At 43.5% G+C, this 26,893-nt stretch overlaps 1 protein-coding gene across 5 annotated transcripts; it reads right to left on the reverse strand.

The window, feature by feature from the left end:
* Positions 1-741: 741 nt before the first annotated feature.
* On the reverse strand, positions 742-24,701 carry PEX5 (peroxisomal biogenesis factor 5). Of its 5 annotated transcripts, XM_053555866.1 has the most exons (17): positions 24,093-24,224; positions 23,292-23,454; positions 22,931-22,966; positions 21,931-22,063; positions 21,611-21,742; positions 12,943-13,048; positions 11,827-11,917; positions 11,314-11,424; positions 10,848-10,940; positions 9,861-9,980; positions 4,223-4,366; positions 3,945-4,015; positions 3,336-3,548; positions 2,862-3,027; positions 2,379-2,536; positions 1,987-2,207; positions 742-1,060 (listed from the first exon to the last, which is right to left on the reverse strand). In XM_053555866.1, exons 2-16 carry the CDS (start codon positions 23,436-23,438, stop codon positions 2,006-2,008), a joined length of 1,923 nt encoding a protein of 640 aa, XP_053411841.1. In that variant the 5' UTR covers positions 23,439-23,454; positions 24,093-24,224; the 3' UTR covers positions 742-1,060; positions 1,987-2,005. The 5 variants fall into 5 exon arrangements, with proteins under 5 accessions (XP_053411841.1, XP_053411840.1, XP_053411837.1 ...); XM_053555865.1 differs by lacking the exon at positions 24,093-24,224 and adding an exon at positions 24,416-24,701 and having other exon boundaries at positions 742-2,207; XM_053555862.1 differs by having other exon boundaries at positions 742-2,207; positions 24,093-24,232.
* Between the last annotated feature and the right edge of the window lie 2,192 nt (positions 24,702-26,893).

Here is a 26,893-nt window from a genome sequence, read left to right on the forward strand (position 1 = left end):
CCTAACAGAACCAGATAAAAACCTTTAGCTACCTTATGTACTGAAAAACTATCAAAATCCTCCCATGTAATTCATAATACAATGATTATACAGCACTGCGTACTTTCCTTTGTAGTAGTAACACACATATAAAAACTGATTGTTAAGCCTGTGTTTTCTTCCAATCCAGAAACTCCAAAAACACAGGAACCTTGCGCATCTGATCCTTAGTACCTAGCAGACATTAGGTACTCAATAATTACTAGATAGATGAATGGGTAATCAATACACTAATGAGAATTTAAAAGATAAAGAGAAAAAAATATATTAAAAACCAGTCCTTCATGGCTCAATGCCCATAGCTCAGTGGTTAGGATGCCAGCCACATGCACCGGGGCTGGTGGGTTCAAACCCAACCAGGGCCTGCTAAAAACAATGACAATAGTAACAAAAAAATAGCCAGGCATTGTGGCAAGCGCCTGTAGTCCCAGCTACAGGGAGGCCGAGGCAAGAGAATCGTTTAAGCCAGCAGTTCTCAACCTGTGGGTCGCAACCCACAGGAACTGTATTAAAGGGCTGCAGCATTAAGAAGGTTGAGAACCACTGGCTTAAGCCCAAGAGTTTGAGATTGCTGTGAGCCGTGATGCCATGGCACTCTACCAAGGGTGACACAGTGAGACTCTGTCTCAAAAAAAAAGTCCTTCAGACACCAACCCATCTCCTGCCACCCCAGCTTCATGACCAGCAGCAGCATAACTCATGCCCACACCAGTTCCATTTATTCTTCATACAAATATTTTACAGTTTTAATTTTAAATCATTTACACATATTCATACAAAAAAAAAATAAATTTCAGGATGGAACCTTGGGACCATGGTAGTTTAAAAAAACATCTCTCTGATCATTAGCTACTGAAGACAAGGCAAGAGGCTTAGCAGTCATTTCTGGCGGTCAGTGTATCTCCCCGTGCAGGGGACAAGTGAGAAGAGAAGAATCCAAGCTGCTTCCTCCTCTTCATCTTCCTTCCATCTTCACCTTGTGTAGGTAATATGGAGGAAGACGGTTTTTCAATGCTCTCCCCTAGAACATTTCAAGAAGTACAGCAAAGGCTTATAGTAACACTGAACTTTGCTAGAAATTTGGCAAGACTATAATTTCTGAACCAACTTTCTAGAAGATTTAGCTCAATTCCTACTCACAGTCTTTCTAAGAGGACGGATTGCTGCACTCACCACACCCCTCTTCCCACTTGCTCTGCCCTCTCACCAAAGGCCCCAAGACAAAGCCCCTGATCTGATCCCAGCTGTCTCCACCAGGTTCATTTCACAAATGCGCATTCCGCCTTCCCCACACCAAACACGCTCTGTCACAATTGACCCGGGTAGCTCCTGAGGACCACTAGGATTAATGTTACTAGTATTACTGTATCAGCACTGTGCTCACAGGAAATCAGAGCTCAAAGCCAAGAGAGGTCCAAGAGCAAGAGAACTATGAGCACCCCTACCAAAATTCAGCTCTACTGAGCCAAATCAACATTTCAATCAAACAGACCAACTCCTAACACATCCTATCCCAGATAGTCATCAATGGTGGGGCATGGCAGAAGAATCTCTTACATACAACTGCCCAAGGAGCTAGACTATTACCAACTCCCAGCAGAAACGGGGGAAAGGGGAGACATTCTACCTATCAGAAATGGCAGCTGATGACAACAGTTACCCTAAATTGTTGGGTCCTACCCAAAAGCAGCACCAAGAAAGGGCATGATGAACAGAGAGATCTGCATGGATGTACAGCCCTTGAATTACCAAGGGACTTAGAGACAACACAGCTTGTTTCCCTACAATTATGTAGGAACTAGAACACGGACTACCCACCCCTAACACTGAGGCAGCTACTCCTGAAAGGCCGTACCGCTTATGGTCATCAGCCCACCCCCTTGGTAGGCACATTTGGGGGAGAGGGAGTCACGTCCAGAGCGGGGACCCCTCCAGACGAACACTCACAAGGCAGCCCATCCCATTGTCACTGGGGCAGGCCAAACATAGTTAGGAGGGTAGGCAGATCCCGAGCATCAGCTGCCCCATAGGCATCACTCTGGCCTAACATAGACAATGCCAGACGCAGGGTGCTCCAGATGTTCTCTGACATGGCACCCCCTTCGCCCCGAGGGCCCCGGCTTTTCCTCTGCATGTTGAGGGCCTCCAGAAAGTGTTCCACAGCCTCCCTGTAAAGAAGAGGAATGAGAGCTCATGAGCAGAGCAACAATGGAAGGAGGTAGCTCAGCTGGCCTGGGGAGAAAGCTGGGCCTGGTTAGTCAAGGGACCAGCTCAGCAAATGAGGAACTAGGGCCAAAAACAAGAAATTCATTCATTCATTTCTCAACAAATATTCTCACCGGTGAGCCCCAAGGTTGATACAGCTAATGCCCAAGTTATAGCGGGACCGGATATAACCAGGCTGAAGCTCCAGAGCCCGACGGTATGCAGCTACTGCTTCTTCACTCTGATTGCCATTCGCCAGGGTAGCCCCTAGCTTATTCCACAGCAAATAGTCCTGGGATAGGGATGGAGAAAGGTTGGGAACATAAGCCAGGCTCAGGTCTGCCCATTCCTCCCCCTGCTTCACTGCTCTGTTTAGCCAACATGTGTTACTTTCCCCTTCCATTCTCAACGGTTCATTGTGTGGCCATAGTGGAACCCTGTCCTGCTATGCAGACTCCCTATGTCCAGATAACCCTGGACTCCCACCCTTCTTTTCCCAATCCTCCCAAGGTATTCAGTATAAGGAATGATGTAATTAAATATCCCATGACTCCCAACAAATGAATCTTCAGTCAGATACAGAGCCATGTCCCATTTCCATTCCTCCCAAGGCTCACATCAGGACGGACGCTGAGGGCAGCCGTGAAACAGTCCACAGCCTTGTCATACTCCCCACTCAGGTTGAAAAGGACTCCCAAGCCACACTGCACGTCAGGGTCAATGGATGTAGGGTCCAGGCGCACAGCAGCCAGAAAGAGTTCTTTCACTTCAAGAAATAGGGAGCTGGACAAGGAGAAAAAATATAAAGTAGGCAGATGGATATGTCTATATTCCTACCCTTGCCCCAAAATAATTCCTTAATTGGTCAATCATATCCCCAAGATCTATCTATCAGCCATCAGCCATTCTGTTTTTATATTTCATCCCACACTGCACTACAGAATTCACCTCCTTTAAGGTTATCTTGGATTTCCCATCCCATTCTCAGGACCCTTGTGAGTCTCAATCTAGTCAAACTTCCAAAATCAAGGTCACTCTCCTACTAATTGAGAATACCATAATTCCTCACCCATGGAAGCCCTCACACTCACTCAGACAACAGAGACCCCAGAATACGCTTGCTGGGGCCCAGTCCTGCCCCACCAGCCCCTTCTTCAGCAGGCGCCACCAGGTGGGCATAGGCTGGTGTATAGCGCAGCCAGTCTCGCAGGGTTTCACAGGCCTGTCGCTGCAGGGACTCGTTGGTGAAGCTTACAGCCAGTGCCATCAGTGCTGTCCGATTATCTGGCTTTAGCTCCAGACACCTGTTTGGACAGGAATGAGAGGACTTAGTATCTGCAATGACATTGGCACACATCAGCACTCTGGGATCTAAGCCAAGTTCTGAAATCCAGAATCATGATGACCTCACTTTCCCAACCTCCTCCTGCTAAGATACCTTAGTCCTAGGATTCCTTTGATTATGCAAGTTAGTAATAAAGTTAAAGATCTGAAATAGGGAAAGTTTTAGCAGACAAGGAACCAACCAGGGTCCACAAATAAAATCAAAAGCTGATGAAAGAATAGAAACCTCAGAGTTTCACCATGAAAAAATACTCTCCATAGTACTCAGAAAGAAGATAAGGATTTAGGCCTGGGCTTCTATCATTCTTAATTGTAGAAAAAGGAAATCACCTTATCCAACCTTCCAGTGTACTCACCTTCGCAATGCACTGATGGCTAATAGTTCTTGTTCATTCTCTGCCTGGGTGGTACCCAGATACTGCCAAGCCTAGGGAAGTTGAAAGATTCCATCACCCCTATATTCACCTTCCATCCTCCCTTCCTCCGGCCTCCCTGGCTCACCACCTCACTCTCAAGCCCCTACACTACTAGGCCATCCACCAGGCCCTGAACCATCTGCACTTGTCTCCTTGGGGCCTCCCACAAACTGGAGGAAGCAATGTCTAGTGTGAAATCAGAAAAATGAGTCACTCACTTCCATGTGCTTAGGATCCTGCTGCACAGCTGCCTCAAAAAGCAACACAGCATTTGGCAGGTCCCCTTCCTGAAGCCGCCGCAGCCCTTCTTCAAAAGGCTGAGGGTGATCACGCAGGGGGTTTTCCTCCTCAAACTGGTAACCCTACAAGGGAAGCATGTGAAAAATCATCTAAGAGAGAGTCATCACAGGCAGAGCAGAAGGGATGAAGGATGACAACCAAGACCTCCAAACAGGTACCTGAATTATATGCTGGCAAGTTCCCCATATTGTAAAGACCACATGTGACTAAAGTCAAGTCACTTGGTATCAGGTTCATGCTGCCATCTCCTGCTCACAGTAACTGGACAAACTTATCCATGGTGGGAATAAGCTTATTTTAGGAAGTCTTCATAGGTCTCCATTTCTACATCCTTAACGTCTTAACACTGGACAGAATGTGATTCTAAACAGGAGTTGCTTATTGTAATGAGATAAACTCTCCTTAGCTATTCATGTCCTGGTCTACAAAAGACAGCCAGTTTAAAAAAAAAAAAAAAGTAATAATGTATAAAGAAAATGCAGTTTGGAATCACAGAGCCTGCTGCTCAAATGCAACCCTTACCCAGCTCATAGGGTCATTAAACACATTGACTAAACAGTACATAACATGTGTTCTAGCACTTTGAAAATTTTAATTTCTTCTCCAATTTCATTTTTTGGTTTTTTTGAGAGAGAGTTTCATGGTAGAGTGCCATGGCATCATAGCTCATAGCAAACTCAAACTCTTGGGCTTAAGTGATTCTCTTGCCTCAGCCTCCCAAGTAGCTGGGACTACAGGCACCCGCCACAGTGCCTGACTATTTTTAGAGACGAGATCTCACTCTGGCTCAGGCTGTTCTCAAACTTGTGAGCTCAGGCAATCCGCCCACCTCGACTCCCCAAGTGCTGGGATTACAGGTGTGAGCCACTACGCCCGGCCCCCAATTTCATTCCTAATAATTGTGACTATTAATCTGGATCTAATAAAAAATGAAAGCTAGATCCAAAACTCCAAATGGCAGAGAATACTTCTGAAAAACACTTTTCTCTTCTAGCTGAGGATTTCTCGTTTCAGAGAAGATTTATGAGACTATCTGCAAAGCTCTGTCACCTAGGTTTTATATTAAGCAGGGGAGAAATAAGATGGAAGTCACTAGAAAGCTATGTGACTTGGAACAAGAAAGTAAAATTCCCTTTGGGGAAATAAATAGTATCACATCACAAAACAATATACCAAATTGAAAACAAGATGCAAAATACCAAACAGGGCCTTTCTAAACGCAGTGAAGAAAAAATTAGAATAAAACTATACACAATAAAGATGAGACCCTTTTTCATTATTGTCAAGAAAATCATGAAGAATCAGAGACACCTAAATCTTACCATCAAAGCTCTGAACACTGCAAGTCATCAGATGCAAAATATTTCTCACAAATGAAAATTAAATAATTATAATTTTATTTAAGAAATAAGAGATACTTTATAGGAGATAAATTTGAAATAAATGTATAAAAATTGTGAAAATTATAAAAATGTATATAAATGTCCCAAGAACATATCATATTGAAAACAGATATGTTCTAGGGACATCTCTGTACAATATAAAAACTCAGAAGTCACAATATGACCCCAGTCCAGGGATCAGCAAACTTTTTCTAAAAAGGGCCAGATAATAAATACTTTAGGCTTTGCAGGTCCTGTTACCAATTACTCGATTCTGCCATTGCAGTATGAAGGAAGCCACGAACAAACAAATGAGCATGGCTGTGTTCCAATAAAACTTCATTTGTGGACACTAAAATTTGAATTTTATGTGATTTTCACATGTCACAAAATATTACTACCCTTTTGATTTTTTGCAACCATGTAAAAATACTAAAAACCATTCTCATCTAGTTGGCCATATTAAAATAGGTGGCAGACAGATTTATTCTATGGACCAGTTTGCTGACCTCTCCCCTAGACTGTTAAGAGTTCAATAAAACGAATCTTTCTGCATTCAATTTCAACTATTGTCCATCATCAATGAGTTTCTTAACTGTCATCTATAATGCAGTTTCCTAATGAAAGCAATTCCTGCCTCTTGTATCTATGGAAGTCATCAAAGAATATTCACCAAATCCTTACCAAAAAGTTTAAAATGCTATCTGTAAATAGGTATTATCCTCACTGCTCTGGATACTTTGAAATATAATGGCCTGGGCCAGGCCTGTTGGCTCACACCTGTAATCCCAGGACTTTGGGAAACAGCGGCAGGAGGATCACTTGAGACCAGCCTTGCTAACATAGTAAGATAAGATCTCTACAAAACAATAAAATAAAATATTCAAAAAAAAAGACATAACGGCCTATATATGATAGCCAGGAGTGATATGAATGCTCTTCATGTGTCTTCATTAGACAAGAGAACAACTCAAACACTATCATCTTGCAGCAACCACAGCGTTCTGTAAGTTTCCTCTTGTTCATGCTATGCTCCTTGAGGTCTCATCAACTACAGATCAATGAGGAAGTTTTCAAAATTAGAAGGTTTGCACAGATGGAAAAAGAGCACTCTGACCGGGTGCAGTGGCTCACACCTGTAATCCCAGCACTTGGGAGGTCAAGGTGGGTGGATTGCCTCAGCTCACAGGTTCAAGACCAGCATGAACCAGAGCGAGACCTCATCTCTAAAAATAGCCAGGCATTGTGGCAGGTGCCTGTCATCACAGCTACTTGAGAGGTTGAGGCAAGAGAATCACTTAAGCCCAAGAGTTTGAGGCTGCTGTGAGCTGTGACACCATGGCATTCTAGCAAGGGCTACAAAGTGAGACTCTGTCTCAAAAAAAACAGGAGTACTCTGGAGGAACCCTCAACAATCCACAGATTGCAAGTTAAGCTTCGCATTAGCATTGTATGCTGAAAAGTCTAACCCAAGCCAATCATTATGTCTAATCCATTGTCTGGTCTATTACAAAATCTCACAGTATCAACTACCGAAATAGCATCATCACAAAGAGCCTGTCCCTAGGCTCGGCGCCTATAACACAGTGGTTATGGCACCAGCCACGTACACTGAGTCTGGTAGGTTCGAACCCATCCCCGGACCTGCTAAACAACAATGATAACTGCAAACAAAAAAATAGCTGGGTGTTGTGGTGGGCGCCTGTAGTCCCAGCTACTTGGGAGGCTGAGACAAGAGAATTGCTTAAGCTGTGACACCACAGTACTCTACCAAGAGCAACATAATGAGACTGTCTATAAAAAAAAAAAGCCTGTCCCATCACAGAAATTTCTCTTTTATGGTAACAGTATACAGTATCTGCTTGACTATACATGTAATTTGCCTCTGAAAATTTAAGATCAATAAAAAGAATAGTACATTCAAAGAGACCCATGAAGGCCAGGCACGGTGGCTCACCCTGTAATCTCTAGGAGGCTGAGGTGGGTGGATTGCTTTAGCTCAGGAGTTCTAGACCAGCCTGAGCAAGAGTGAGGCCCCATCTCTAAAAACAGCTGGGCATTATGATGGGTATCTATAGTCCCAGTGAACTATGATGCCACAGCATTCTACGGAGGGTGACGAGGTGATGAGACTCTGTCTCAAAAAAAAAGAGAACAAAGAGAGCCATGAATTTATCTGACAATCAAGAGTCAGAGTCACATTTTTTAAGAAGTATTACTGAGGCAATATAATTCAGCATTACTTAGCTTAAAGCGAGATAGAATCTGAATTGTTCACCATGGCACTTTTTGTGGAAACTTGATGCAAGTGTTTCTAATCCTAATTTTGCGATATTACAAGGTATCAAGGATACAAATAGGGTTTAAGAATCTAAATACATAATATTTTTAAGTTTTAATTAACAATGTTTCTACCCAGCATATCATAAATAAAAAATGCTAGAAGGAAACACTACTTACATGAAGTTAGCACTATGTCTACATTTACCAAAAGCAAGGCAATTTTTATCTAAAATATATAACTTGCCATTTATAAGTTGAAGGGACCTATGCAACTTACCAAATTATTAATGCAAAATAATAAAAGTCTTATTTATAGGTATGTTCTTCAGTTCTTCCTTACCAAAGTTCTATAGAAGGAATCCACCCATATTATGGCAAAGTATAAGCCAAATTCCCAAGAAGTGCTCCATTCTTTTTTATTATATAGGATAGTTCTCAGAAAACCCAGGAAAGTAGACTGGAATAATAAATAAAATTGTATTTTTTTTTTTGAGACAGAGTCTCACTATGTCACCCTCAGTAGAGTGTGAGGCATCACAGCTCACAGCAACCTCAAACTCTTGGGCTTAAGCAATTCTCTTGCTTCAGCCTCCCAAGTAGCTGGGACTACAGGCGCCCACCAGAACGCCTGGCTATTTTTTTGTTGCAGTTGTCGTTGTTTAGCTGGCTCGGGCCAGGTTCAAACCCGCCACCCTTGGTGCATGTGGCCGGTGCCATAATCACTGTGCTATGGGTGCCAAGCCAGTAAAATCCTATTTTTCCTAGGACTAAGTTCTTCATTGGCTCTCACACCCTAGTCTATTTTAAGTAATCCTGAACCTCATTCTCCCCTCTCTCTTGTACAAGTCCCTCATAAAGTCGAGATCCATCTCCAGCAGCATGGTTTGCCTCTCAGGCCCTCGTTCCAGCCCCAGAATCCTTTCCCAACCAGAGATCAGCTAAGAAAAAGACATTACTACTCACCTCATAGATTTCTGTTTGGCCTCTTTTCAAAACCAACCAATTCTTTCCCTTCCCCCTCATGCTTCAGCTCAGAAGCTCAATTGTTAAGCACATCTCCAAATGCCCTACAACCCACAAGTAGGTTTATTTTTTACAGTAAGACCCCTGCAGTGATACCTTTAAGTCAAGAGCACACACAACATGCACATTTCAATCACATTTCGTCACTGACTGCTGGGAAATTTTCCTAATATTTAAGTTATTTAATATAATTCTTGAAAAACCTTAAACTAGGGCAAGTGGTTAATACTTATGAGAAGAAATCATAAATTAAACTGAATTTGTGAGTTAAAAAAGTAAACAGATACTAAGGTGTGGCGACAAAGGGACAATCTATCAACTACCACTCTCCCTACCAAAGGATAAGCAATCTTAAAACGTTCCCAAACTGACCTCCAATGCAGAGTTACTTCTGTGTGTTCTTGATTATGTCCAAAACTCCTTCACAGGTGTTATGTCATTGGACAGTTGTTACCTAACAATCATCCCAAGAATAACGCATATAGGGTACAGGCGAAACCTACTAAATGCAGAATACAAATGTCTACATACAATAACTAAGAAAATGGCATGAAGGCTATGTTGAACAGTTTGATGAAAATATTTCAGATTGTATATGAAACCAGCACATTGTACCCCTTGATTGCACAAATATACATAGCTATCATTTAACAATAAAAAATAAATAATTACTAAAAAAAAAAAAAAGAATAACGCATACACTAATTACTGAAGGAGAGTAGAGGCAAGGGAATGAATGAGTCAGATTTCTTTTCATGAAAAAGGGGCTCAGGAAAATTACCTAAAAGTGAGCACCCTTCAAATTCAAGATTAAAAGACAGACATTAAAGAAGGCAATTCTGAAACCTGGAAAACTAAGAGTTCTTACTTTATCATACGAAGCAGTCGTGAGGTCATCATAGTCAGAAAGCCAGGGGTGAGCCTCAGCATCCCGTTTTGCCATCTCCTCCAACTCTGCCTGCAACTTGTCCCAGAAATCGACATCAGACTGTAAGGAGGGAAGGCAGATAGGAAAAGGAGATCCATCATGACCCTCCCAATCCTCAGTTCCACTGGAAGGATTACCTAAAGCAGTAATTCCTAAAGTTCAGTGTGTTTAAGAATCTGAGGCTTCGGGTGGGGCCTGTGGCTCGGAGGATAGGGCGCCAGCCCCATATACCGAGGGTGGCAGGTTCGAACCTGACCCTGGCCAAACTGCAACAAAAAAATAGCTGGGCATTCTGGCAGTCGCCTGTAGTCCCAGCCTAAGCCCAGGAGTTGGAGGTTGCTGTGAGCTATGACACCACAGCACTCTACCGAGGGTGATAAAGTGAGACTCTATCTCTAAAAAATAAAAACAATAAATAAATAAAAGAATCTGAGGCTTGGAGCAGTAGTGGCTCCTGCCTGTAACCCTAGCACTTTGGGAGGCCAACACAGGAGAATTGCTCTAGGCCAGGAGTTAGAGAAAAATTAGTCAGGTGTGGAGACAGATGCTTATAGTTCCAATTACTTAGGAGATTGAGGCAGGAGGATCACTACTTCAGCCCAGGAGTTTGTTGCAGTGAGCTCTGATGATGTCACTACACTCTAGCCCAAGCAAGACTCTATCTCAAAAAAGAAAAAAAGAAAGAATCAGCTAAACAGCTTTTTAAATGTAGATTCCAGGTCCTGCCTCCAGATTCTGATTAAGTAGTCTGGGGTAATACCAAGAAATCTGCATTTTTGGAAAGCACCAAACCAACTCCCAGGTAATTTCCTACACAGACCTAGGTCCCTGTGAAATACAATGTTTACTATCTTTGATGTTAATACACCCACTCACTTCCAGATGTCTCTTCTTTCGGGTACCTACTCCTGCACTATGTGTTCTCACCTCTATAGCTGACTTGGCTCGTTCAAACTCCATATCAAGGGCAGATGTGTTTACTGGTCTTGTGAATTGGTCAACCCAGGCATCTGATGTACCCTACAACAAAGAAGGATGGTGAATACCACAACCACCAACTTTCTACCCCACAGAGAGAGACTAAATACCCACTAAATACCACCAACGTGGACATTTCTGAGAAGAACAGTCTCACAGTCTCTTTCCCACCCACTTAGGACCTGGACGCTACCAAAAGCTGGCCTTAGAAGCAGTGCCTGTGGCTCAAGGAGTAGGGCACCAGCCCCATATACCAGGGGTAGCGAGTTCAAGCCCAGCCCCAGCCAAAAAACTACAAAAAACAAACAAACAAACAAAAGCTGGCCTTAAAATCCTTTCCCATCTGGGACCACTGAACACAAAGCCTGGGGCATCAGCCGCTCTTAAATAGGACTGGGAAGTGATAATGTCCTACCTGCTGCTGTATAAACTCTGCTGCCCACTGTTCTGCCTGAGCTCGGCCCGACCCTGCACCGGACTCCAGGGACACCTGCCCCTCGCCAATCTGCCGCACGAATTTCAGGAACTGGGGCACAGAGACATACACAGGCCACTTGGGAGAGGACATCCAAGTGTTCACTCTCAACCATGCCCAACAGGACCCTGAGCTCACCCCTCCCCCTGACCACATCTAGATGCAGAAAAGATGTACTAAAGACTGAAAAAAAGTAGAAAGTAAAAAGAAAGGCATTTCTGCCTCTAACGATTTTAAAAAGCACCAGAAAAGAGAAAGTGTTAGTAGGCAAGGAAATGAGGGAATGAATATTAGAAGAAAAAGGCAGGAGCCTAAGTCTCTGTTCTCCAGATAGGAAGGAATAGACCTAGGATCTCTTCTCCTTCTCTTTAAACTACACTGGGGTAAGAGAAGCAAGACTCCTGCCTTCCAAAACCAGCTTGCTGGGCAAAGCAGCAGAGGACTGTGGCTCACCTCAGAATTAGCCAATTTGGGGTCATCCACTTTGGCCACAAAGTCACTGGCAGCGTGCTGCAGATCCTCCTCAGGATGATATTCATTATACCTGGAACAGGTAAGAACCAACTAAGTTTACATATCAGTCTGCCACCCCATTCCTTGTGTTATTCCCCACTCTTGCCTGATGGCAGTTACAGTTACTATGGGAGAAAAGAGAGGGCAACACTATTCCACTCTTTTGCTGTGATCCTACAAATTCCAATTTACATTAAAGAAGGACATTGGAGCAGGAATTGGGAAAGTAATAGTTACATCCTTTCCTTCTACCTTTTCCAAACATATCTTTGCAGAGAGAACGAACGAATGGTAGAAAACTCAAAATTTTAAAGGGAGCAGGGTACATAAGGTAGAATAGTGAACTTCTGGTAGATAGTTAGGATTCCTGACTGTATGGGGGCTGTCTGGAAAGTATCTTGCCATTGTTCTTTTCTTTTTTTTTTTTTTTTAAGAGTCAAAAGTCTTACCCTGTCGCCCTAGGTAGAGTGCAGCTCTTGGCATCGCAGCTCACAGCAACCTCCAACTCCTGGGCTTAGGCAATTCTCTTGGGAGCAGCTGGGATGACAGGCGCCCACCACAATGCCCAGCTATTTTTTGTTGCAGTTTGGTCGGGGCCGGGTTCAAACCCGCCACCCTTGGTATATGGGGCCAGCACTCTACCCACTGAGCTACAGGCACCATCCTCTTGCCATTGTTAATATTATTTTTCACATTACAGGGCTGGATACTTTCCAGACAGTCCTGGTACATACGTACGTGTGTGTGTGTTTAAAGAGATGGGGGTCTTGCCCCATCTGGACTTGAATTCCTGGACTTAAGTGATCCTCCCACTTTAGCCCCCCAAGTAGCTGGGACTACAGGCACCCACCACCATACCCAGCTTGATTCTTAACTATATTTGAAACATAAATTCATAGGGATAAAAATACAAGTGGAAACCTTAAATAGAATAAAGTAGAAAACAAAGAGACTGCATTGTTGGTCTGAGACTGTAGATAGAGAAGGTTGGGGGAGGCAAGGAAAAACGTACAACACTCCTTTCACAGGAATCCAGAAAAAGGTGCCTGAACTTACCAGCGATCAGCGGTAGCTGTTCCCTCAGGCTCTCCCAGCCACAGCTTTTCCTCTGACTGTTCCAGATACTCCTCAGCCCAGCGGGCAGGAGACACAGACAAGGGGTCTGCAAGGGGCACAGAGTTGGGGATCACAACGGATTCAGTACGGGATTAAGAAAAGGAAAAATAGAACACACACTCAACTGATCCTCTTAACTAACCTAAAGCAGAAAAAACCCTGCTGATTCTGTCGGAATGTCAAAAGAAAAGTAGTTTCTTTTTCAAAGGAAAATATTACTAGGGGCAGCACCTGTGGCTCAAGGAGTAGGGTGACAACCCAATATACTGGAGGTGGTGGGTTCAAACCTGGCCCCAGCCAAAAAACTGCAAAAAAAAAAAGAAAAAGAAAATATTACTAAATGCTGAATATCCTCTACAATAGCAAACCTATTCTCAAAGGGCCAAGGGTGAAAGTTTACCAAGAGTTGAGAGCAGGAAACCAAATAGGAGGCTGAGGAAAGGATTAAGAACCAAAGTTTTTCTTGAAGTACTAGACTACAGACTTCAACAAGAAATAATAAACACTAGTGCTTCAGCCTTCCTCAGAAGTACCACAGGGAGCTGTCAGTGAAGCCATTCTTTAACCTAACCCCTGGTCCAGAGTCCACACCATCCCACCAGAAGGAGCCTCATTTCCTCTTACTATGCCTGTGAAGAGAATCAGTGATGTGGAATGTCAGGCTAGAATTAAAGGTGTGTGGATACATTATTCCCAGTGGATATTTGACGTCTTCGTTGTTTAAATGTATTTAATATACAAGGAAAAGAATACATAGGGTGGAACAAACTTCAACATATGAATACACTCCCAAAACCACCACCCAGAGAGAGATATAGCACAGGCTCCCTCATGCCCTCAACTAGAGGTACACTATTCTGATTTTTCTGACTTTTGATTCGCTTTTTTTTGCAATTTTTGGCTGGGCCAGGGCTAGGTTTGAACACACCACCTCCAGTATATGGGGCTGGCCTTGAGTCACAGGTGCCGCCCTACTTTTGATTAGCTTTAAGTAGCTATGTTTTTCAGTCTAATCCTAGAAACTGTTTCAGAAGTTCTGACTGACAAAAGGCATTGTTGCAACCTCAGAATAAACATACCAAGACAGCAAACTGAATAAGAGTATTGAACTATTTCTCAATCTCCAGAACTTTGCCCCTTATTTTCCCAGGGCCAGAAAAAAAATTAGAGGATTAGAAGTCTGAAAGAATACAGAAACCATGAAAGCATGAGCATGGTTTCCTTCTGCTCATCACCCATATCTTTACAAATCAGATACTGAAATGGTCAGCCAGTCTTTGTTCCTAATTCTAAGATCTGTCACTGCTTTTAAAAGTGAGAAAGCAGATTCATCCTCTCAGTATTACGGTACAACAGAACTTTTTCATTCCATTTTAACTGAGACTCTGCCTGGCTAATTTCAACAAAGTGATCTCAAAATATGAAAAACAAAGGATCAAGACTCAGAGCAGGCTCGGCGCCTGTAGCACAGCGGATAGGGCGCCAGCCACATACACCGGGGCTGGCAGGTTTAAACCTGGCCCTGGCCAGCTGCAAAAAAAAAAAAAAGATTCTCAGATCTAATTATAAATAATTATGTATAACTAATGTAATAAAAAATATGGTTGACAATTTTTTTAATCATAGATCCCGCTCTTAATTTCAAGGACTCAACAATTCTATATAGATTCTATTCACCAGTTCTTACAGAAAACTTTTCTTTCCTTTGTCCCAAGTGGGCTATTGGCTCAAGAATAGAGGCAGAAAAGGAGATGTTTTATACTGACATACACATTATAATATCTCTCAGTTCCCTAGTTCCCGTCTGTTGAAAAATAGCTATTCCCTCTCTCCCTTCCTCTCCAGTCATTCCTTACTCTCAATTACAGTGTTTTCCTTCTCAAATTCACAGGAGCATTTCACAGAAATGCTCAAGAATAAAAGCAACAGAAAAAGCACAAAGCACTTGGACTTTACAACAGACATGAGGCAGATTAGGAAAAAAATCCCAGAGCAGAGAAAGTCATTCTCAAATACCTATAATTTAGCATTTGGTTATACTAGCCATAAGACGTAGAATGTTCTGGCACTGGGAACCTGCTCCAACAAAGGTGTCAAGTAACCAAAAAAAAACAAGAAGTAACACTTGCCATTCATAATCTGTTTTGAGAAATTCCTAAAAAAAAAAAAAAAAAAAAGATCCATTTGGATATATCTGAGATTAAAGCAACCAAGACCCAACGAGATGATGGGAGTTCCCTGGGTCATGAAGATGCAGTGAGAACAACCTAGATACCAAATATCCAAACTGGAAATGCTTGCCTCATAATTTTTTACTCTCTATTCAATCCATCTAGGCACATCTACTCCAAGCTCAAAAATCAAAACTTCAGAACTTCTACCCTTACCCACAAAAGTTTCTGTGTTTGTTAAACAAAACTATGGAAAAGAATGTGGGTTCTGGAGTCAGCCTATTGACAATCAAAACCCAACTCCATCATTTATTCACTGTGCATTTGCAGACAAGTCGCTCAACGCACTAAGTTTCCATTTCCTTATCTGTAAAGCAGAGATGGTTACAGCAAAATCAAAGGGGTTGCTATGAAGACCAAAGCACATGATAGCAAATAGCTATTACCATTACTGTCTGCTCACAGCAAACCCAAACCAAAAGTAGAAGAACATCACAATGAATTGTTATTCCTTTTATTCCAAAAGCCTCTTGCTCCACCATCCAGGGGAGACCTGCTACCAATCAGCTTATGCGACTTGCTATTTGCTGCTTTTCCTTTGAAAGTGCACAGTCAGCTGGGCGCGGTGGCTCACGCCTGTAATCCTAGCACTCTGGGAGGCCAAGGCAGGTGGATTGCCCTAAGCTCACAGGTTTAAGACCAGCCTGAGCAAGAGTGAGACACTGTCTCTAAAAATAGCCAGGCATTGTGGGGGGCACTTGTAGTCCCAACTACTCAGGAGGCTGATGCCAGAGAATCTCTTGAGCCCAAGAGTTGGAGGTTGCTGTGAACTATGATGCCATGGCACTCTTCCGAGGGTGACAAAGTGAGACTGTGTCTCAAAAAAAATAAAGTGCAGAGTCAGCTCTCAGGATGATTATATGAATCTCATTCACCATATCAGCTGAGGCCCTCTAAATTCAAGAACCCTGACAGACATGTTTTACATCTATCTCCAGATCCGAGCAAGCATATAAGATGGAGAATTATTTGGCCCAGAGGAGTTAGGATTTAGGGCTGTGGTTCTCAACCTTCCTAATGCCATGACCCTTTAATACAGTTTCTCATGTTGTGGTGACCCCCAACCATAGAATTCTTTTTGTTGCTACTTCATAACTGTAATTTTGCTACTGTTATGAACCTGTGGCTCAGTGAGCAGGGCACCGGCCCCATATACCGAGGGTGGCGGGTTCAAACCCAGCCCCGGCCAAACTGCAACCAAAAAATAGCCGGGCATTGTGGCGGGTGCCTGTAGTCCCAGCTGCTCGGGAGGCTGAGGCAAGAGAATCGCGTAAGCCCAAGAGTTAGAGGTTGCTGTGAGCCGTGTGACGCCACGGCACTCTACCCGAGGGCGGTACAGTGAGACTCTGTCTCTACAAAAAAAAAAAAAAAACATAATGTAAATATCTGATATGCAGGATGTATTTTCATTGTTACAAAGGGATCGCAACTCACAGGTTGAGAACGGCTAATTTAGGGGGTGTGGGAAGGATTCCATCACAAAATATGGTAGATTGAAAAATGAGCTTCATGTGGTGATAATTTTATATCCTAATTGTGGCAGTGCTTACACAAATCTATATGTTTAAAAAATCACATAAAACTACGCATATAAGGGCATATAAAATTGGTAAAATCTCACATTTTCTATTGCAATTCCCTGATTTTGATGCTGTACATAACTAAGTTATGCAAAATGTTACCACTGGGGGACACTGGGTGAAAGCAGTCCCTGAGTTACAAACAAGATAGGTTCTATAGGGTTTTTTTGTTTGTTTTTCTTTTTTTGCTGTTTTTGTTTGTTTTTTGAGACAGTCTCACTCTTTTGCCAAAGAGCATGGACTTTCATTTTTTAAAAATTACTACTACTCGGGCGGCGCCTGTGGCTCAGTGAGTAGGGTGCCAGCCCTATATGCCGAGGGTGGTGGGTTCAAACCCAGCCCCGGCCAAACTGCAACCAAAAAAATAGCCAGGCGTTGTGGCGGGCGCCTGTAGTCCCAGCTGCTCGGGAGGCTGAGGCAAGAGAATCGCGTAAGCCCAAGAGTTAAGAGGTTGCTGTGAGCCGTGTGACGCTATGGCACTCTACCCGAGGGCGGTACAGTGAGACTCTGTCTCTACAAAATAAAAAAAATAAAAAAATAAAAATAAATAAAAATTACTACTACTCTATTACATCATTTTAACAATTCAGTGGCTATCTTTGACCTAAAAATAAGATTTTAAAAACTGCTTTGCTGTTTGTTTTTTGAGACAGTCTCACTCTTTTTCCAAAGAGCATGGACTTTAATTTTTAAAAAATTACGTTTTTTTTTTGGTTTTTTTTTTTCTTTTTTTTGTAGAGACAGAGTCTCACTGTACCGCCCTCGGGTAGAGTGCTGTGGCATCACACGGCTCACAGCAACCTCTAACTCTTGGGCTTAAGCGATTCTCTTGCCTCAGCCTCCCAAGCAGCTGGGACTACAGGCGCCCGCCACAACGCCCGGCTATTTTTTTTTTGTTGCAGTTTGGCCAGGGCTGGGTTTGAACCCACCACCCTCGGCATATGGGGCCGGCGCCCTACTCACTGAGCCACAGGCGCCGCCCACGTTTTTGTTTTTTTAATGTGTGGAGAACTCGGCCTTTATTCCACTCGGTTGTGAGTGAGCTGAGTCCAAGAAAGGAGTCAGTCTATAGGTTTGTTCTTAAGTTGAATCTGTATGTAAGTCAGAACAAGTACATTTACCTATTACCTGCCATAGCTTCTGTTCAGAAGTACAAGTCGTACATCAGTCTGTTAGTAACTCGAGGACTGCATGTACAAAGAACTTCCTGTACATTTTCTTGTAACTTCCAGTGAAACTACACTTATTCCTAATAAAAAGTTAAAATTAAAAATATTAAACTTCAGGGGCAGTGCCTGTGGCTCAGTGAGTAGGGCGCCGGCCCCATATACCAGAGATGGAGGGTTCAAACCCGGCCCCGGCCAAAAAATATATATATATACATATTGAACATCAAAGTTTCTTTTAAACTTGATTCTAGACTCTTTTAACAATGGGGATTTAAAAACAGTAAGAATTCAAAGATTATAACCATCTCCTATATCAGTATCTACTTACCTATAAAACCATAGTTAACCAGCTCGGCTCCTGTAGCACAGTGCTTATGGCGCTGGCCACATATACCAAGGCTGGCAAGTTCAAACCCAGCCCGGGCCAGCTAAACAACAATGACAACCAGAACCAAAAAAATAGCTAGGCATTGTGGCAGGCACCTCTGGTCCCAGCTACTTGGGAGGCTGAGGCAAGAGAAATTGCTTAAGCCCAAGAGTCTGAGGTTGCTGTGAGCCGTGATGCTACAGCACTCTGCCAAGGGTGACATAGTGAGACTCTGCCTCAAAAAAAAAAAAAAAAAACCACAGTCAACCTATATAACTGATATAATATCAGCCACAAATGCTATAATAAAAAATGAAGGATAAGGATAATTTAAAAGTGAATTATTAGAAAATCAACTTCCGGTGGCGCCTGTGGCTCAGTGAGTAGGGCGCCGGCCCCATATGCCGAGGGTGGTGGGTTCAAACCCAGCCCCGGCCAAACTGCAACAAAAAAATAGCCAGGCATTGTGGCAGGCGCCTTAGTCCTAGCTGCTTGGGAGGCCGAGGCAAGAGAATCGTGTAAGCCCAAGAGTTAGAGGTTGCTGTGAGCCATGTGACACCATGGCAATCTACCTGAGGGCGGTACAGTGAGACTCTGTCTCTACAAAAAAAAAAAAGAAAATCAACTTCCTTTACTTTTTTCTCCCAGTTCTCCATTCATTCACTCAGAACTGAAGACCTACTACCTACAAAGCAATATGCTACTGCTACAGGACATTTTTATGAAGGCAGACTTCAAACTGCTCAACTTGCCTTCCTAGGCTCCTATGTCTCCTGCCTCCGTGAAACACACACAGTTCCAAAAGAATGTACAAAATAGAAGAGATCTCCAAAGAGCATTTAATAAGTAAGACAGGTCCCACATATTTCTTTAAAGTCATTTTTCTAGCAGGCACAGTGACTCACACCTATAATCCTAACACTCTGACAGGCTGAGGTAGGAGGATCTCTTGAGCTTAGGAGTTCAAGACCAGCCTGAGCAAGATTGATCTCTACTAAAACATAGAAAAAAATAAGCTGGGCATCGTAGAAGATGCTGTAGTCCCAGCTACTCAGGTGGCTGAGGCAAGAGAATCGCTTGAACCCAGAAATTTAAAGTTCCTGTGAGCTAGGCTGGCACCATGGCACTCTATTGTGGGCAACTGAATAAGACTCTGTCTCAAAAATTAATTATGTAAGTAAGTAAAATAAAGTCATTTTTCATTTACAGCTTAAGGAAGGTTTCACTGGCTGCAAATAATTCAGGTAATTTTTAACAAAAATCTCATTCATTTTAACATGCATAATAGCAATGATTTCTTTTCTGAGTTATCAAAAATGACTAATGGGCACACATTATATCAGAAATCATTCTGCCCTAAGAGACAGCACTTAAATCTGTGGTTTGTGTGAAAAACTGAGTTTCTGTCTAGTAAAGGGTCTTTTCTATGGCTCAGAATTTTCCTTTTTTTTTTTTTTTTTTTTTGAGACAAAGTCTCATTTTGTCACCCTCAGAAGAATAACGTGGCATCACAGCTCATAGCAACCTCAAACTCTTGGGCTCAAGTGATTCTCTTCCCTCAGCCTCCCAAGTAGCTGGGACTACAGGTGCCCAACACAACACCCAACTATTTTTTTTTTTTTTTTTTTGTGGGTTTTGGCCGGGGCTGGGTTTGAACCTGCCACCTTCGGCATATGGGACCGGCGCCCTACCACTTTGAGCCACAGGCGCCGCCCCAGCACCCAACTATTTTTAAAGACAGGGAGTCTCAGTCTTGCTTAGACTGGTCTCGATCTCCTGAGCTCAAGCGATCAACCCACCTCACCCTCTCAGAGGGCTAGGATTACAGGTGTGAGCCACCATACCCAACACTACAGCTCAGATTTTTACTTGAGGCAATTCCACAAAGATTCTCAATTTTAGCATAATGGTTATAACCATGGAGCCTAGAGCCAGACAGACATGAGTCTGAATATCATCTCTCTTATTGAATGATTTTACATAAAGTAACCTTTCCAAATCTCAGTTTCCTCATCTGGGGGGAAACACTCACTTTATAAGTATTACTGTGAAGATCTAATGAGTCTAATAATATAAAGGGCATAGCTATTAATGAAACCAAGAATACCCTATTGTTCTACCTTAACTCCAAATTATAGTTGGGAAAGAGAAAATAGTAAAAGAGACCATAAGGTTTTATTAAAGGTGAGTTTTAGTTCTTTAATTTTGGGGGGTTTCTCATGTGTGGAGAAAGCCTATGAGAATAAAAACATTTTTAAGGAATAAAAATGGTAGGGGGAGAAACCAAGTAGATCCCTTTAATCATCTCAGAAAAATTCAGGAACTACGAGGATGTAATTTCTTGAAGAGTCTATAATCGATATCACTTTCTCCATTTGTATCTTTTGCTATTCTTGATTTCTTAAATTGGAAAAAGGCTAACTTCGACAGCAATCAGGAAGAGGAAAGCCAAGGCAACTGTCCTTCCCCCATGTTCTGATCAGATAGGCTTAGGCCAAGAATAATAAACCCCAAGGGACACAGGGAGCAGCAGCTGCTCTCAAAGAGGAAAAAGTAGGTTGAGACCCTAAAGTCTACATCAAAGCAAGAAAGAGTGTAAGTTGCAGGCCTAGCAGGATAACATAATATTTAAGCCCACAGGCCTGGAACCTTCAAACCCAGAGTCAAATCCCATCTTTACCACTTACAAAGCTGTACCACCTTGAACAAGTTACTTAAGCTCCTAAGCCTCAATTTTCTTATCTATAAAACTAAAAACAGTAACTACCTCTTGGGTTCTCATGGGGATTAAACAGCTAATTCTAGGCTTTATGTTCAAGCATTATTCCCTTCATTAATTCATTCATCACTCATGTATTATTCATTTTTTATTATCAGCACTGTATGGTCTTTGCCCTCTAAGACCATATAACTTCAGGCCCTTGAATTCCACAATCACACTGTCCAAGTCCCCAATTCTGTTCAAGATGATATAATGCCAGAATTCCAGGTGCCATGATGAATACTTCTCTCTTCCTGGACAACACTCAGTGGTTGTCCAAAATCTCTCATTCAGTTCAAAGTCAATAGTCACTTTAATACAGATTTCATTCCCTGTTATCATCTAAGGGAAATTCAAGTTAAATGCATGGCAGAAATGAGTCCTGACGCCAGAAAAGTCATAAATAGCCAAAATCATTCAATATCTTAAAGTGAACAGGAGAACAATATAGAACCCTGTCCCACAGGAGCCATCATGGAATTTCCTGTAACAAGCCTCACCTGTAACTTCAGAGATGAATTCTTGGGACCAGTCAGTCTCATTATAATCCTGAGTTACATCCACAGCATCTCCAGCTGCAAGAAACTCCTGGGCCCAGTTCTCAGATAAGGCCAAGTCTGCCACACCAGGGGCTTAAAAGAGAGAGAGAAAGAGAACTAAGAAGAAAAACACACATTATGCTATCATGCCTAAAGAACCCTATTCCTTTCATCTCTTTCTGCACTTCAGTTCCCCAATGCCATCAGCATCCAGTGGAACTCCCTTGGCCCTGCCTACCCAGAAAATGATGGTCTTCCCTACCATAAGATTCTGGACTCACCTCTCTGGGGAGCCTGACGGAAGTTTGACTGTTCAATCTCCTGCATTTCTGCCAGGAGGTCATCCATCTTGAAAGTCTGGGGGGCACGGGATACAAGTGGTACATTCTGATCCTGCAGAAATTCAGCCACCAACTGTCAGAAAAGAGATGGTGAAATGAATCTATGTGGTCAGGAGGTCCCAGTAAGAGACACAATCTACTGAATGGGGACACTTATGTCAGATATAAGGAAAGAAAAATACAGAAACTGGAGACACATAAAGGAGAAATTTTCTTTCTATAGATTTGGAAACACAAAGATGACATAAAATAACAAGTAGGCAAACCTCATTTGGTTAGGAAAGTCCAAATAGTGAAATATGAGCGAACTAAGTTTAGAATAAAAACATAATGGGCGTGGGCCAGACCAGGTGGCTCACGCCTATAATCCTAGCACTCTGGGAGGCTGAGGCGGGTGTATTGCCTAAGCTCACAGGTTCAAGACCAGCCTGAGCCAGAGTGAGACCCTGTCTCTAAAAACAGCCAGGCATTGTGGGGGCGTTGTGGTGGGGGTGCTGTACTCCCAGCTACTCAGGAGGATGAGGCAGGAGAATAGCTTGGGCCCAAGAGTTTGAGGTTGCTGTGAGCTATGATGCCAAGGCACTCTACCAAGGGCAACAAAGTGAGAGCCTGTCAAAAAAAAAAAAAAACCTGGCTTGGCACATGTGGCTCAGCAGCTAGAGCACCAGCCACATACACCAGAGCTGGCAGGTTCAAATCCAGTCCGGGCCTGCCAAACAACAATGACAATTACAACAAAAAAATAGCTGGGCATTGTGGTGGGCACCCAAGTCCCACCTACTTGGGAGGCTGAGGCAAGAGAATCACTTAAGCCCGAGAGTTTGAGGTTGCTGTGAGCTGTGACGCCACAGCACTCTACCGTGGGCGACATGCTGAGACTCTGTCTCAAAAAAAAAAGCACATACACAATGGGCTAGAGAAAAGATAGCAGTATTTTTACCTCATCTTCAGAAGCTACTCCCAAAGGTTTGGACACCTAAGACAGAAAGACAGGGAGGCAACATGGTACAGTGATGAAGACGGCAGGTACACAAGCCAAATACTATGGAATCAAATTCCAGCTCTATCATTTATTTGACTTCTGGCAAGTTACGAACTTTTCTCTAGGCCTCAGTTTCTTCATCTATAAAATGGCCGCCTTTATCTATTTAAAGGTGCATGGTGCTTAGCACAGTGTTTAGTAAATGCTCATTAAGTAGTAACTATTATTATTTGCAAGACAAAGCAGTTACCCCCAGGGTACACAAATGTACCTGCCATCCCAGACCACCACTTGGTCTTTCCACCCCAAGAATACTCACTGCTTCAGAAGCAGGGGTTCCCGGGGGCCAGGGGCCAGGCCTCAATCCCTCCTGCCGAAGGGCCTTGTCCTGGGTGAAGTGCCCGGCCAGCTTCATGAGCGGGTTGGCACCCCCACATTCAGCCTCCACAAGCTCACGCATTGCCATGGTGACCACCAGCTCTCTGATGGACAGAGGAGGTTTGGAACTGAGGTCCCAAAGCCCGACACTTCCCCAACCTATAACCCAGCCTGTGTGGGAGAGGATGTCAGACATCTGTCCCACATGGGCCAGGTAACTGACAAGTGAAGACCCTCCACTTCTGCCTTTTGCTGTGGCCCCCACCTCTGCCAGGAGTCTGAAGAGCATAGATACCCTCTCCTGCCGCCCCCCTCAATGACCACCGCTTTCAGCCTGGACGTTCTCCACCGTACTCCACAACTACAGTGTCAGGGACCGGACGGGCATAAATGGGCCTGGACCCCAGAGGGCTACGAGCGAAGCTTGGACACTTCAACAACCAGGCAGTACCCGGGCATGGGCGGCAAGGGAGACTGAAAATGCCGCCTGAGGTAAGCCCTGTACCCTGCATCCCCATTTTGCTGTGGGCAGAGCTGGGGGCCATCCCGCCCCCTAAATCACCTGAGCCCCTCCCCCCAGTTCAGCCCGGTTCCAGCCAGCCCTGCAGCCCTCTCGACCACCCCATCTCCCCGACCCCACCCGCCGGCCGCTCCAGCCCCGCCCCCGGACCCGCGGGGCCCCAGCAAGGGCAAGGAGAGACCATGGACGTATCCACGCGCCCCTTCGGAGTCCGGTGCTCACCGCCCAGCGTCGTGCCTCACTACCCTCCGGGGCACCAGGTGCGGGCCAGAGGGGGAGGGCAAAGTAGGGGGCGGGGAGTCAGGGGCGGGGCTCAGGCTTAAAGGGGCCGTGACCGCCCCTCCGTGGTCAAGGTCCTGCGGAAGCTGCTTGAAGGGGCGTGGCCTTAAGACTGAGACGCAGCGTGATGGGAGGAGCCGTGAGCCTTAAAGGGGAAGATCTCCTTAAAAGGGAAGTCTTGGAGAGTCCGCTCTGGGAGCCTTCAGAAGGGTAACGGACACTAGGATTTTTTTCACAATTAGCTCAAAGAGGAATTAAAGACTTACCGGGATTTGGGGAAAAGCCGAGGGCGCGAGATCCTGGGTTTAGTTCATCCTGGGTCTTCCATGGAGGCGCATTGTGACCAAGGAGATTTCCTGCCCTCTCTGGGCCTCAGTTTCCCCCTCTAAAATGGGGCTGGCCAATGTTCCCAAGCCCAAGAAAGAGGAAGGCCCTAACACGAGGGGCTCGGGGAGTCAGCCCGGCCTTCTCCAGCCTCCTAGGCCTATACCCATTCCAAATAGCCCCTAGCAGGGCAGCGTCACAATCTCCATGGAGACAAAGTCCTGCCCCAAACCTTCTTCCTTTCTGCGTAATAGGGAAAATAGCACTGGATGATGACAAATTCCGGAGACTAAAATAGTGTCGAACGCATCCTGAAAAATCAAGCTGCTAACATACAGGGCAAGTGCACAGTGAGTCACTCCTCTCGTCTCCTTACCTCATTACTGGTCAAGGTCACCTTAGTGGCCTTATTCCACCACTTCAGGTAGGGAGATAACAAACATGATGCAAGAAATAACTTTTAATCATGAGTAAGAAGAGCCTAAGGCTCAGGCCCCACCATCTGCCAGATAATTGGTTCTGCTGTCAAACCTCAAGGTCACTAGAAAACAAACCCTGCTATCTCCACTGGCTTCAAGACTAGGAGAATTCTAGTGTCTTGGAGGACAGTAGGGACTCAGGACTGCTGATAGGTGTGAAGAAGAGTATTGCCAGAGAAGTGCCATTCCTGCCCAAGGTGCACAAAAGGAAGCAGGCAGCAGGTGGCGCCCTGAGCCAGGCTTATTTCCTACCTACCCCGGCACACTTCAAAGCCACCTGGAGGCCCCAGAGGACCCCTGAGAATGACTGTGTAAAGTCATCCCTGGGAAAGCAGAGAAGCAGACACCTCAGGAGAACAGAATGGCAAGGCAGGTAGGAAGGTGCAACATTTCTCTTTTTCCTTACCTTTTCACTATCTTGCAGAGGCCCGGATGTCACTGCCCTCTTTCTTCTGCAGTATACAAACTGCATCCCTTGGGTGTCCCCTGTTCTCAGGCTGCCATCCTAAGGAAAACACCTAGTACCTGATAAACTAAAACATACCAATGAGAAATGGATGACCTCTGGAAGGTGCATACTTTAAAAAAGAGGATCCCTGGAGAAAGAAAGGTTTAACAGAAAGCATATTATAGTAGAATTTGAGAACATCAAGGCAACCAGAGTGGATTTTCCAGTACTACTCAAACCACACCACATACATAACCACCTTCTGCTCTGCTGAGAGTTTAACAACTGATTAGCTGTAACTCAGTATGTACACGAATCTTGAGAAAATAGTTATCATAATAAAGTTTTATTGAATACTCACTAAAATCCAGGCATTATGTACATTAGTGCTTTTAATCTTCATAATATCTTTATAAAATAGGGATTACTTAGCCCCATTTTACAGGTAGTAAGACTTGCCCAAAATCAGACTGGAAGGAAGTCAAAATTCAATCCAGTATAACTCCAGGTATTTACCTCCTACTCTTAGACAAACCTTGCTAAAACACCCTAAAGAGCTTTGATCTCCTAAGCCATAGAATTCTTTACAGAGCCAAGCCCACCATCCCAGACATGCTGCGAAAGGACTAATCAAGTTACTTGGATGTTGAATATTCAATTCCATATTTTAAATCCTAGATCTTGTTAATTCACATTCAAATTTAAATTCTTTTCATAAAAGTAGTGATTTTATAAAATAATTGTGTTATTTATTCTGTAATTAATGTTTTAGTTCAGTTTAACAGGTTGAATTTCTCCAATATGTAGACACACATTGCATTGACTGTGTGCCAGGCATTCTTTTAAGCACTTTTCAGATGTTGATTTGTTTAAGCTTCATAATAACTATTTATTAGTAACTAATAATATCTCCATTTTACAGAGGAGGAAACTGAGACAAGAGAGTTGGAATGATTTGGCCTAGGTTATATGAATAAATAGCAAGGCTGGGATTTGGACCTACGAACTATGTCTGTAAAGGGCTAAACAGTAAATATTATGGGCTTTGCAGTCCATATAGTATCACAATTAGTCAACTCTGTTGGTGTAGCACAAAAGCAGCCAGAGACCATACGTAAACAAATGAGAGTGGCTGTGTTCCAAAAAGACTTTTTATGAGCACTGAAATGTGAATTTCTTATAATTTTCACATTATAAAGTATTCTTTTGATTTTTATTCAACCATTTAAAAATGTCAAACCATTCTTAGCCTTCAGACTATGCAAAAACAAGTAGCAAGCCATGGTTTACTGACCATAGATTGTCTGGTTCCAGAGTACATGCTTTTAAACACTATGCTATACCTTCACTTTTTAGAAAAAGTTAAATTTCCTACTATCTTAAACTATGGAGCACTTAAAATACATATTTTAAAGTATTTTAAATACCTAACGGGACAAACAATCTGATAGGCAAAATCTTTCTAAATTTTTAGTCAACGCTGTAAGTCTAAT

The sequence above is a fragment of the Nycticebus coucang genome, chromosome 12 (genome assembly GCF_027406575.1).
Source record: "Nycticebus coucang isolate mNycCou1 chromosome 12, mNycCou1.pri, whole genome shotgun sequence".
Taxonomy (NCBI): Eukaryota; Metazoa; Chordata; class Mammalia; order Primates; family Lorisidae; genus Nycticebus; species Nycticebus coucang.

Coding starts and splice junctions, on each gene's coding strand:
- PEX5 (XM_053555865.1), bottom strand. CDS start 23,438: ATGGCAATGCGTGAGCTTGTGGAGGCTGAATGTGGGGGTGCCAACCCG. Junction 4,016..4,222: donor AGGATCCTAAGCACATGGAA/GTGAGTGACTCA, acceptor CAACTTCCCTAG/GCTTGGCAGTATCTGGGTAC. Junction 2,208..2,378: donor ATCAACCTTGGGGCTCACCG/GTGAGAATATTT, acceptor TCTTCTTTACAG/GGAGGCTGTGGAACACTTTC.